Source organism: Phyllobates terribilis, unplaced genomic scaffold (genome assembly GCF_046119375.1).
Source record: "Phyllobates terribilis strain yellow unplaced genomic scaffold, ASM4611937v1 Scaffold_5__5_contigs__length_657084704, whole genome shotgun sequence".
Lineage (NCBI taxonomy): Eukaryota > Metazoa > Chordata > Amphibia > Anura > Dendrobatidae > Phyllobates > Phyllobates terribilis.
The window spans coordinates 296,536,771-296,550,195 of record NW_027362765.1 but is presented as its reverse complement, the minus strand read 5'-3'; the positions used below and the strand labels follow the sequence as shown (position 1 = coordinate 296,550,195).

At 41.3% G+C, this 13,425-nt stretch overlaps 1 protein-coding gene across 3 annotated transcripts in view; it reads right to left on the bottom strand.

Annotated features, from left to right (window-relative positions):
* Positions 1 to 1,344: 1,344 nt before the first annotated feature.
* The window catches only part of FTSJ3 (FtsJ RNA 2'-O-methyltransferase 3), a 34,711-nt gene continuing 22,630 nt past the window's right edge, over positions 1,345 to 13,425 (bottom strand). For all 3 annotated transcript variants that reach the window (XM_073684356.1, XM_073684358.1, XM_073684357.1), the window contains exons 8-22: positions 12,543 to 12,658; positions 12,333 to 12,431; positions 11,840 to 11,940; positions 11,671 to 11,757; positions 10,297 to 10,419; positions 9,992 to 10,127; positions 9,208 to 9,407; positions 9,007 to 9,124; positions 7,883 to 7,967; positions 7,493 to 7,673; positions 7,333 to 7,418; positions 3,197 to 3,299; positions 2,935 to 3,118; positions 2,522 to 2,616; positions 1,345 to 1,700 (exon numbers count right to left, since the gene is read on the bottom strand). In XM_073684356.1, coding sequence (XP_073540457.1) covers positions 1,532 to 1,700; positions 2,522 to 2,616; positions 2,935 to 3,118; positions 3,197 to 3,299; positions 7,333 to 7,418; positions 7,493 to 7,673; positions 7,883 to 7,967; positions 9,007 to 9,124; positions 9,208 to 9,407; positions 9,992 to 10,127; positions 10,297 to 10,419; positions 11,671 to 11,757; positions 11,840 to 11,940; positions 12,333 to 12,431; positions 12,543 to 12,658 — 1,883 coding nt within the window. In that variant the 3' untranslated portion in view covers positions 1,345 to 1,531. The remainder of the gene's footprint in view (positions 1,701 to 2,521; positions 2,617 to 2,934; positions 3,119 to 3,196; positions 3,300 to 7,332; positions 7,419 to 7,492; positions 7,674 to 7,882; positions 7,968 to 9,006; positions 9,125 to 9,207; positions 9,408 to 9,991; positions 10,128 to 10,296; positions 10,420 to 11,670; positions 11,758 to 11,839; positions 11,941 to 12,332; positions 12,432 to 12,542; positions 12,659 to 13,425) is intronic.

The following is a 13,425-nucleotide window of genomic DNA, read 5'->3' as shown; positions in this document are numbered from 1 at the left end:
ACAGCGGGCGGCGCTTGCTCCATCGATAGTTACAGGCAGATGCTCGCATTGTAACACAGCAGACATCTGAAGGCACAAAGCAAGTGCAGTTCCTCAACCCTCTCCATGCACCATCAGTGACCAGGTACTGTAAATTTACGATATGTGGTAGTTATCGGGTTAAAAAAAAGAAAAAGCAGCTAGATGGCAGCAGCATTTTCTGCATTTACATGGATCTTCAAATGAAGAAGAAACAACAAAGCTTTTTTTCTGAATCTACTTTTTTTCCCAATCCCTTTAGAGTGAAGGCGAGTTAAATTGTGCCACGGCTGTCAGCTCACTTCAGACTGACTACCAACTAGGGATATTCTGCAGTCTTGTGTCAGGTGGCACAAGTGTTTGGCTCATGGTTACATTGGCACACAGCTGAGGGCTGAGCTACGAACATAAGCAGAGTAACACAGGACGTTCCATGGGTCTATGGTGCCTTTCAATTCCTCTGTTTAAACAGGCAGTAGAATCTCTGTAAGGGTAGCTTCACGCGACCGTATAAAAAAAAATTATCAGTTTCATCTAAAAAAGTAGGACTATTTTTTTTCTCACTTGTCATCCATCCATGTACAATCCGTTTTTTTTTCTCAGCAACCCATACTCATTTACAAGACCATTAACAGTTTCCTATGTTACAGAACTATAAGGTATCCGTAAAATCAGATGCTGTACTGTGGCTCCATGTGGCACCAGATTTTATTTTCCAGCACCCATAGACTTGAATGACCGAGTCTCATCCGATTTACAGAAGAAACTAGGGCATGCTGCGATTTTTTTTCACACACAGATTCAGTTAGTGAAAAAAATCGGTGATCTGCATTGCCCTACTGAATAACATTGGTCCGACTGCGGTCCGTTTTTTTAACAAATAGCACTCGGACCAAAAATACGGCTGTGTGAACAAACCCTAATAAGATGTAATCTACCCAGAGTGCCTCTTTGAAGGCTAAGGGCAAAGTTGCTTAATCATTCCTGAATCTAAGGGGAATGAAATCTGTTCTGTCTTAGGTTATAGAGCAGCTGTATCTAAGGAAAGGGACTTTCTACACAGTGTTTTCGCAGTGTCTCCCACCTTTCTAAGTGCTGCTTTCCGATTCTAAGCCAGCCATATAAATCAGATTGCTGCATGCACCACATTGTAGATGAAGTGCACTAGAGTTACTGTCCCTGCTACTAAAGATAGGAAAGAAGTCTTAAAGAGAAGTTGTACATCTGATATGAAGGATCACACAACTCTTCAGGTAAGGACTTTAAGGTGATGTCTCGAGCACTTATGTGTCACTAATAGTCGTAAGCATGCAGGCTTCCCATGGGTGTAGTAGCACAAAGAGAAGTAGTACTATTTATTATTAAAATTCACGATATCATACAAGAAATTCAAGGTGTCCAGATCTGCTCTGTGAGCAAAATAACCTCAGGATTCAAGATGGAGATGTCCCGAGAGATGTGTGAGGGCTCCTGCCATCAGCACATGAGAAGAAACACAAGCACCAGTAACTGATCATCTCTTCCTCTTCTGTTTTCTCATGTCCTTCTTCATCCTGCCATCCACCACCTTAAATTGACCTTTCACTCCAGCAGGGCGGCGGACTCTCTTTCCTGTGCCTTTCTTGGCCACTACATAGGTCACTTGTCGCTTCTCCTTCCCCAGACCTGCCTTTTTGTATATACTGGAAAGATAAGAGATGGCAAGGTCTCACAAGTAGAAACACTGCAGCAGCATATCAAAAATCATAAACCACGCCAAAAAAAGCATGTAACCTTCAAGCCAGGAGCAAAAATGTAAAAATTACTGGAATCTGTATAAAAGATAGAAATTAGAACTTTTTTTTGGGTGGCACAGCTTTGCAGAAAATATGACCTTCCCCTCTATACAGCTCATTGACAATCACAAGAGCTTATAAAATCACTGTTCGGCTCTGTTCACATTGTGCTGTTATTTCTATAGTTCTGTTCTGGCCCTCAATATGAGCGTTGTGTCTAACGGTTTCGATCATAGTGCAGGGTGGACTGACCGGAACGATGCCATGGAATGGACCAATTATATTAACTGGTTAATCAGACAGGAATTGTGGCAAAAGAACATTAATTCACTTGGGACAGAAAAGGGTTAAGAGCAATGTATGCAACTGTGCCTATTTAAAAAGAGATTCCTCCCACTCAAACCATCATAGAAAAGATCTGCATTGATTAGTACAATTGATAATAAGCAGTTACAGATATATTATTGATGCAACCTGTGCAGCCGCACAGGGTCCCAAGAGGTATGGGGGCCCTCTTCTATCTGCAAAACAGCAAATAGCTTCTGTCATAAACAGATAATGGGGCACAACAGAGCAACTCTTGTCTATGTCGCTTTCTGCAGCACTGGAGTGTGGCTAAGCTGCAATCCCAGAACCGGCCCATAGACAAGTGTGGCGCTATTACTGGAAGAAAGCAGAAGTGTATTTAGAATTTCATACAAAGCAAACAATAAGAAACAGCAGATTACCTGCGCAGCTGAGCCGCCTTTTCTTTCTCAGAAATGTCTACTGTGTTAACAACTGCTTCTGCCTTTTTCTTGGCTTGTTCCATCTTTTTCAACTCCTTTGATAAAACAAAGTAATGGAAATGAAGACACAGGTAACAGAGGGAGTTCCAGGAAATAAAGGGGATCTTGAGGATTTGAACTAGCAATTTTCCTGAGACAGTGGCAATTCTGTTCATGGTCTGTGTCTGGTATTACAGCTTAGAACCTTTTACTTCAAAGGGCAATGAGCTGCAATAGCAGATACAACCCATAGACAGAAGACGTCCGCTTCTTGAGTGGGGGGAATAAACAGAACCTTTTTCTAATCCCAGACAACCCTTTAAACTAAAACCATGAGGATGCATGATGTCAGAGTCATATGAGCTATGCCTCACCCGTCTTCGCTTTCTAGCCTTTGCTTCTGCAACCTTCTTGATTGGTCGAGCATTTAGCTCCTTCTGTCTCCTACGATACTCCTCCATCATTTCTCGGTCTACAGGAATCTGGATGGATCGATGTTTCTTTTCATCAGTAAGAAACCAATCTGGGAGGTCGTCTTCAGCTTCGTTGAAGGCTCGCCTAAATGGAGTCGGGCAAGGAAACAGTAATGCATGCAAGGAAATAGGATTCAAAGGCTCCTACCAAAAGAGTACCCACCTGTTAAAAGACTTGTCAATCAGGTCCCTGGTGGCTTTTTTTGATGTAGCAATTACTGTTCCAAGAGCAAGGCCTTCTGGGTCCAAGACACGGGACCGTTTCACTGCAGAGAGAAAGGAAAGTTCAGGTGAATGCCCACAATCATAGTAAACCTATAATACCCAATAAAGAAGTAGAATCCTTTCATTACAGGAGTGATTCATTTCTACAGATTCAGACTATTGGGAACTGACAACTCCGTGTTGCCATTCCTCTATTACTCTCCCTGGAAATATCTCAACAAACAACTTGGTCTTGCTATACCCCAGGTCAATAAGGTGTGAACACATACGTGGTCCCTATCCAATCAGTGCTGTTAGTAAGGGACACAGCCAACGGAAAAGGAGAAAAGCAAAGCCTGTCATTTCATTTATACATTTCCAGGAGGAATAACAGAGGAAATGCACAAAGCAGAGGTCTAAAATAAGATTCTTAAAAACAGTTACTTCATGTACTAAACCAGATATGTCAGGGGACCAACTGAGTGCTACCTGGCCTACAGCAGTAAGGTCTGCATAAATACCAATTATTATCCTGTACCTCCAAGCTGGGAATCACATTAGGTAAAAAAAAATCACTAAAATCAGTGACTCGGGTACATCGTGTTTTCCCTTTCCTGCAGCCCAGCCTCCTCTCAGCTTCGGAGCAGACATCATCTTGAATTTTAGACTTGACTCTGCTTTTTCTTATTATATAGGGTGGTCCAAAAGTAGGTGGACAGAAAATAATAACATTAATTTTGATTTATATATAAAATTATATTTACTAACACAAGCATAACATTGACAATTACATTTCTGAATAATAATACAAAAGCCCTTAAATTTTATCAACGCAGGTGCTCAAACTGTTTTCCATTACAATTTGCACAGCTTTGAAGTCGCCTCTTACGCTTCAACAAACTTTTTTGCCCTTTGGGTATTAATTTCTTGAAATACATCTCTTATGTAATTTTTCAAATCACTGACACTTTTTGGTTTTCGACTATACTCTTTGTCCTTGAGTACTCCCCAAAAGAAAAAATCCATTGGGGTCAAGTCTGGTGAACGTGCCGGCCAATCAAGTGGGGCTCTTCAGCCAATCCATTTATTAGGAAATGTTTCATCAAGATACTCGCGGACCACTCCTGAATAATGTGGAGGGGCCCCATCTTGTTAGAAATAAAGGTCATTTGAATTAGGCTGTTGCTGTATCTGGGGAACAACTTTATTCATTAGAATTTCGAGATACTTATCTCCTGTGACTGCTCCATCAAAAAATATTGGTCCTAAAACATCAAAACTTGAAATACCACCCCAAACATTGACACCAGGCTCATTTAGTTGTTGCTCTAATGTTAAATGCATGTTCTCATTTTACCGGTAAATACAATTATGTCTGTTAATATGGCCGGATAATTTGAAAGAAGCCTCATCACTCCACATAATGTTATCTAAAATTACTGGATTTTGTTTGATAAATCTCCCCCTTCATAACCTTATTACACTTTCTGTCCACCTACTTTTGGACCACCCTGTATAACAAACGTTTCCACTCCTGGGAAACCCTTAGGCTATGTGCCCACGATGCAGAATTGCTGCATATTTTTTACGCTTCTCCCTGGCAGGAAAAACGCATGCGGATTTTACATGCGGATTTTACATGCGTTTTTCCTGCAGGTAGAAGCGTTTGTCAAGCGTCTTTGCATGCATTTCCGCATGCGGGTTATAAAGCGCTTTCCAAGCGATTTTAGCATCACTTGGAAAAGTGCTTGACAACTTGGTCACACTATATAAATCCATGCAACCGACATGGATTTTATATAGTGTGACCAAGTTAGTTAAAAAAAAAGAATAAGAATGGTAAAAAATAAAGTTTATACTCACCTTCCGATGTCCTCCCGGTGTTTTGTCTGCTCTGTCCAGTGTCTTGCAATGTTCGTGTTGTTGTGAAGGACCTGCGGTGATGTCATTGAGCCATGTGATGGGTCACATGACTCAGTGACGTCATGGCAGGTCCTTCACAACAACACGAACATTGCAAGACACTGGACAGAGCAGACAAAACACCGGGAGGACATCGGAAGGGGAGTATAAACTTTATTTTTTATTTTAAATTCTTTTTTTTTTTTTTTACAGGTTCTATGGTACCCAGGTCTGGATGAGAGTCTCCTCTCCTCCAGACTTGGGTACCATCCGCACATTGAAAAGCATATAATCTGTGAGTACAAATGTACTGACACGGATATTATGCGTCTCAATGCAAGTCAATGGCGGCAGATCCGCTGTGCTTCCGCAAAATTAATGGACATGCTGCAGATTTTTGAGCGCAGCATAAACGCTGCGGAAAAAAACGCAGCATGGGCATTGAAAGTCCGGCTTGTCATTGGGGACCATGGGGTGCGGATTACCTAGCGTTTTTGAAGAGTTTATGCTGCGGAAATTCCGCAGCATAATTCCGCAGCATAAATGCTTGAAAAACGCATCGTGGGCACACAGCCTAAGACTATGTACGCACGGCTTTATTTAGATGCTGGCACAGTCGTCAAGCTTTCCCAATGAAAACCTTGGAGATCATTTTCCCGAAGCGGTTTTGCGACTGGTATCTTTCTATACTGTGAAGTACAGAGCGTGAACAGTGTCCACATGCAGGACACCCGAAGAATGAGCATGTCACTTCTTTTGACCACTTAAAAGGGACATAAAATGGAACGTGATGTCATAATATCTTCATTTTATGCAGCACTTTTTCAGGCAGTTTCCGCCTGAAAAAGACGTGTGCATGTAGCCTCAAAGAGGTTTTCCAGGGCTGAGTCTTAGCCGCTGCTGCTGGTCGTTACTGTCTGCAGCCTGTAAGATTAGCGGCTCTGAGCAGCTTGTACTGGAAACTTTTAAAAACAAAAATTGCAGATGGGGGATAGGAGTTTTCTGAAAACACAAGACCCCATTAATACAATTTCTGCCTCATAGAAATGAATTGTAGGCACAAGTAAAGCTTTCCACAAATTCTGCACAGTGCTATAATTTGGCTCCACTATCTTTCAGCATCTTTGAGGAGACAGAAATCCGTTTGCCTTCCCTACTATACAAGTGACAGGCCTTATTTGATCTGGAGAAACACTGATCAGGGCTCAAGAGGAACCTCTGCTGGAAACAGGACCCTGTGCAATGCCAGCAACCCTCAGCGCAGGGCACATGTGCAGCTAAAGTAGGTACAGCCTGCAGGGAGGACAGTGATGAGAGTCTCTTCTCCATTAGTACTGTGCCACAGGAGCCAGTCTTATGTCAGTAGTAGGAGTTTGTGCAGCCGCTGTAAAGAGTCTGTGGGAGCAGTCCAAGGCAATGCAACAAACACAAAGTTCTGGTGCCTGTAACAGTGACATATAGTTTCTTATATAGACTAATAAAAAAGCTCTGTTCTAACTGAAGAAACGTGCTACCATCCCAGTGACATATTTAGGCTGTGTTCACACATAGCGTAAATGTTGCATTTTTTCTGCAAGTGTCCGCATCACAACACACAATAATAATCCCTGATTATTGCTGCTTTTTTTATATACATTTTCTCCTTTATTTGATGCGTTTTCGCTGCAGATTTGAAGCATCGTTTTTTAACATACAGAAAAGTGTTTATTATGAACTTACAAACACAACTGACTTTCTTTTCACGTGTTTCTACATGCAGCTTCACATAGAAGCTTATAGAGAAAAACGCATTAAAAAACGCACAGTTCAACAGGCTCTTTAGTCGCAAGGTGACCATGAGTTTTCATTAAATCAAATCCGCTTTTCTTGAATGGTTAAGACGCAGCACATTTCCTGCACAATAAAACACAGCAGGAAAAAGGCAGCATTTACTTTATATGGGAACAAGATAAAGGCAGCATTTACTTTATATGGGAACAAGATAAAGGCAGCAGGAAAGAACAGGTCAGAGACTGTAAAGGAACACACGGGAAATGTTACAGGGGGCACAGTGGCTTTTAATTGACTCCAAAACCAACAAGTCTTGTAAAGTGTCAGGGGGCTGGAGCACAGCCTGGCCGACACACAATATACACTGAGATGGATATCTGCCCAACCTTACATTAATACAATGGTCTTAGGCGATATACCAACCTGGACGTTCTACAGGAACCACTTCAAAATCATCATTCTCTTCAGCAGATCTTTTTCCAAATTTCTTCTTCATAGATCGAATATCCCTAGAAGAACCACATTGGGTTATTATTCTATGGTCTACAGTTAATTCAGAAGACCATCTGATGTGTCACCTCACCTGTCATCATCACTGCTGTCACTGTCCGACTCGCTCAGATCTTCTGTTCCTTCTTGCTTAGTGATCGCTGCCTGTGGCTCAGGATCTCTTCTCTCTGCTGCTTTACTGATCACTTTGGAGGAGACTTCATCTGTGGTTTTTCGTCCTTTCTTAACTTCTTTCTTCCCCTTTATTATTGTACCTGAAAGGATGACAACAAGTTGCATCTCTGAATCCTCAGCAGTGCCGATATCGAAGAGCAGGAACAGCTCAATGCAATCTATTATTCCCTGTTATCAGCCACAACAGACTGAACCATCTCAGTTCTTGCAATCACTACTTTAAACTTGCTTATCTCCTTTGTGAGAAGCATCCACAGCTCTGCTGTTATATGCAGTCTGCTCCACTTACCACTCATGGATTCCTGTAAAATCTTTGCTTGTTTAATCTCTATCTCCTCATCTCCATCAGATTGTAGGACGGATGAAAAAATCCCCTGAAAACATAAGTCACAAATGATTAAACGCAAGCATCTTCCTAAACCTGAACTTACATCTTTGCCACACTGGTGTCCTATCCCCTGGACTAAATTACACAATCAGCTGCATCTCTCCCATAACAATCCATCACTGCTCGACAAAAACAAAACCAGGAAAGCGAATGTTTCTGGGAGGAACAAAGAAGGTTTTTTTAGCCTCATAAATACATATGTATGAGGCTCAATTTCCTAAACTTAAAATAAAAAATGGTATCTTTTTTCTCCTAGAAACAGTCCTACTTTTGTCCATAGGCAGTGTTTGGTATTGAAATGGAAGCTGTCAGCTGATTCATGCTGCCATAACCACGGACACCATGAATCAGAGCCAGATTGAACCAATCCAATCAGGAATATTTTTCTCTGAAACGCTCCAGAATTTCAAAGAGAGAATAGTTTGTAGATCCATCCAGGTTAAGTCCCCGGCCGATTTCTCCTCACTGCAGGTTAATGACAGGTCTTCCCCCTATGTACACACTTGGTAGAGACCTGTCAGTCAACTGGAGTGGGGAAGGGAGAATCTGGCCAGGAATCCCATCGGACTCATCTTGTCTATGGTCCCCGGCCAGATCTTCAAACGTTGTTTTCCCTGAAATGCCACAGCGGTTCAAAGAAAGGTATATCTGGCTGCAATCATGCAGCCAGGCTCTGGATCATGGTTCCTATGGTTTGGACAGCATAAATCGCTTGAGCAGTTTTTCAGTTTAGGTCTTTTAGGCGAATGGGCTGGAATAACAGATACAACCTATGGATAAGAGTTTTGATGATTCTTAGGAGGAAAATACAAACTCTTTTCTCCTTCTGCTTCTTTCAATAAACCTTTTTTTTTGTAAGAACAGCATTCATTTTCAGCGATCTCAAACAATATGGAAGTTGTGTCCTGTACGCTGAAATCTATACAAACTAATAACTATGGTGCACTGCCACAAGAGGCATGCAATGAAATAGGGGTAGAAAGCAGAGGCTCCCCTAAAGAACCTTACAATGCACATTCACTTACCTTTCCAAACCACAGATTTTTATCTCTCTGTTCACGGTCTGACTTTTCTTCCAAAGACAATAGCAAAGGGTTTGTTTCATCCTCATCCTCTGGTACCTCTGGAGCAGCAACTGGCCTCCTGAAGAAAAGAAAATGAGAATGTAAAATATAGAAAGAAAAAAAAAACATGTTGAAGGAAAAAACTGAAAACATTATTCTTGCCTTGTCGGCTGCAACTTTTTTTCCTGCTTTCTCACTTCAGTCAGGTCGTCTTCATCCAGGTCACTGGCTAGGGATATTTCATCATCCTCATTCTCCATATCGTCAAGGTCTGAGAAACATATTTCTCCGTCATTAGGGTCGCCTAGTGACACCAGTGCATCTGCAGCAGCCATGTCTCCATGTGAAAGGGTCTGCAGTAGCTAAAAGAACCAAAAACATCCCATATAAACAGGGCTGTTACCTAGGCTATACCAAGCTGGTAATACATACGTCTTGAGATACAAAGCAAGACTAAGTATATTTGGAGATAGCCTATGGGAGTCATAGACATAACACACAGTGAACTATAGGCCACAAGTGCACAACCTGCAAAGCTTCATTTAAATCTTCCTTCTTAACCATTACAGTCTGAAGAGAATCACAATGATGAGATTGAGTTCATGTGCCTCAAAATCTCCTCTAGGCAAGGATTTATTTATTTTTTTTAACTTTATGCCAAAATCACATTTTCAAGTTTACTAAACTAACCACTTCAAATGAGCTGTCCCATCCAGCCCATCCAGGATAATGTCCATAAGACCTCAGGATGTTAAGGAACGGTCCCCATGTCGGGTCATAAAGATGTCAGAGAGGCCCTCACATTAGGGGTTATGGAACGACCTTATACTACAAGGTAACCCACAACCTTCAAGGGGCATACATCAAAACTGCAGGGAAAATGTGGACATGCCAGCATTCCCAGATGGACAACAAGTGGCTATTTTTCTCTTCTGCAGTTGCCTACCTCTTTTTTGCCTATGGTTTTAAGGGAGAACATGCCGGTGTCTCCGTTATCAGCAATAGAAACCCCAGGAAGATCCATCTTCAGTTCCATTCTTAACCTCTGACGACGTTGGACTTTCAGTAACTGTTTTTTTTTCCTACAAATCAAAGAGGGCATTTTAAGGGCCTTATCAAACCACGCTCAATCCTTCAATCAAGATTATATGTAAGTAGTCAAAAAAGAAAAAAATATGCTGAACATGAGGAAGAACCATAATGTGCACAAATCATCTTACTGACACAATTAAATAAAGAATGGTTACTGACCTTTTTAATGTTGCCAGTTCTTCCGCCTTTAGTTCTGCTAACTTTTGTTCAAGCTTCTCATTCTCATCCTCCTCCGCCTTTTCTTCTGCATCAGAGCCTTCAGCCTCCTCATCAGAACTGAGACTGAGAAGAAATCAAGCACAAGCATCAGTGTCTGTCATACGCGTGCTGTTATTACATTTCCATTTTTTTTCATAATTTTTTTGGTTGTGGACCTATAGTCCATCTAATAAAGAAGAAAAAATATGTAGACAAGTCCTACTCTGGCCTGCTTTGCAGACAGAATTTCAAGAGAATGAGTGAGTGAAAGAATGTTCTCTGGACAGATGAGACAAAAGTAGAGCTTTTTGGGAAAAAGCATCAACATAGAGTGTACAGGAAAAAAAAGAGGCATTCAAAGAAAAGAACACGGTCCCTACAGTCAAACATGGTGGAGGTTCCCTGATGTTTTGGGGTTGCTTTGCTGCCTCTGGCACTGGACTGCTTGACCGTGTGCATGGCATTATGAAGTCTGAAGACTACCAACAAATTTTGCAGCATAATGTAGGGCCCAGTGTGAGAAAGCTGGGTCTCCCTCAGAGGTCATGGGTCTTCCAGCAGGACAATGACCCAAAACACACTTCCAAAAGCACTATAAAATGGTTTTATAGAAAGCACTGGAGACTTCTAAGGTGGCCAGCAATGAGTCCAGACCTGAATCCCATAGAACACTTGTGGAGAGATCTCAAAATGGCAGTTTGGAGAAGGCACCCTTCAAATATCAATGACCTGGAGCAGTTTGCCAAGGAAGAATGGTCTACAATTCCAGCAGAGCATTGTAAGAAACTCAATGATGGTTACCGGAAGCGGTTGTTCGCAGTTATTTTGGCTAAAGGTAGTGCAACCAAGTATTAGGCTGAGGGTGCCAATACTTTTGTCTGGCCCTTTTTTGGAGTTTTGTGTGAAATGATCAATGATTTGATTTTTGCTTCATTCTCTTTTGTGTTTTTTCCTTGCAAGCAAATTAAATGAAGATAATAAGACCAAAGAATTTGTGATTGCAATCATTTTCAGGAAGAAACTGAGTATTATCTGACAGAATTGCAGGGGTGCCAATACTTTTGGCCAGCACTCTATGACATGGAGTGGTAACACTTCATCATGACGTAAATGTATGGTGAGGTGCGCCAAGGGATTAAATACAAGTTACTACCTTCTTAACTCTTGTTGAATCTGGAGCAAGCTCAGCTCCTCGGCCCTTTCCATACAATACCATCCAACTGCTGCTGTAAATATACAGCGAATGTCATGAAGAGGTTGAAACAAATTCTCATTCATGGAACTAAACTTCAGTAGTTTGTAAAAATCATGAATGGAAGAAAAGGAAAGTCTTACTTTATTCCTTCCATCAAACTTTTGGATTCCTCTTTAAGCCTCTTTGCGACATGTCTACGTAGCTTAGATCTCCAGCTCAATAAGGACCTGAAAGGATAAGATCATTGTTTAGAAGCAGTGACCTCCACAATGACTGTCAGCAAAGCAATGACGCACACGACAGCAGTACCTCAGCTCTTTCCGCCCCAAGACTTTGATATCTTTGCAGCATTCTTTGATATCGTTGGTGGTGGTTGAGTGTTTCTCTAAATCTTGGTCATCTATGACAATCTATAAGAAAAATATTAATGACAAATAGGACCCCCTACCTCAAAGAAGAACATGCTGCCAAGGGTGCCTGGAACTAAGAGGAAGAGAGCTACACAAACCCTTAGCTCTCTCCCTTGTAGTCTACGAGAAGCAGGAGACCTCAATGCCACAGTGGTCTCTGTGCGTATACGCAGCTGACTCTTTTCTACTTTCCCTTCTACAGAAGCAGTGGCCAAATCTAACAGTACTTCAACCCTATTATACTGATATGTGACTATTCTAGACTGACAACATGAAGATTAAGGAAAGCCAGCCCTGGCTGGATAGCTATTTATCATGTTTAATCAGAAATCACCTGTCATGGATTTCTCAGGGCCAGATTTCATCTACTTTTTATATATGTGCATACACACCTCACTGATCTTGGAAAGAAAGTTGACTGGATCTTTAGTTTTCAGGAATTCAACTAAAGATGCTCGTTGGTAAACGGGTCCTTCCTCATATCCTTCTGCCTATGGAAAGCACAATGGTAGCAAGCAATTAGGTCCCACACATCTGTATCTCACACTCATGAGGAACATGGGGAGGTTAGAAATTCATAGGGCGGACAGTAAAAAACTTACCTTGGGCTTCTTATTCGATACTAGCTGAGATACTGTTTGAACAGTGTTTTCCACATTCTTGAATGCATGCTTGGGATCAAAGAATCGACTGTCAATCTTATCAGGAGCCAAGTATCCTAAAAATAAGCCATCCGAAAATGAGAACATTTACCTTTAGAGCAGGGGTCTCAAACTCAGCCGGGTAAATGGGCTGCACAAATTTGAATATGAAAGAACACGCTTTGTGGGAGATGACTATGTTTTCAATGATACCATTATTTTTCTAGATGACTTTTTGATCACCATTTTTTTTGGAGTGTCTTTTATATGTTGTTTATCATATGGGTTACGGTACAGGTCTTCTCTTACTTCAAATTTTACGTAAAACAGCATTTTTAGTGGCCAAATATTATTCCATTATTTTTTCAATTTTTTATTTTACATTATTGTTAAAAAAGGTTTTCCTTTTTTTTACCCCTCTCCCAATCGGCCTTATACAGTAATATAGTTTTACAATTAGCCCTATATAGTAATTCTGGCCCCCATCCTGTAATAATGCCCCCCGTCCTGTTATAACATCCCCCAGCCTGTAATGATGTTCCTTGTCCTCCTGTAATAATGTCCCTCACCTTATAATATTGTTCGTCACCCTGTAATAAAGTCTGTCTTGAAATAATGTCCCTCAGCTTGTAATAATGTACCTTGTCCGGTAATAATGTCCCCAAGCTTGTAATAACATCTCCTGTCCTATAATAATGGTCCCTGTCCCGTAACCTGTAATAATGTCCCCTATCCTTTAATAATATCTCCAAGCCTGTAATAATGTCCCTATCCTTTAATAATATCTCCAAGCCTGTAATAATGTCCCTATCCTTGTAACAATCCCCCTTTCTGCTGCTCTTTA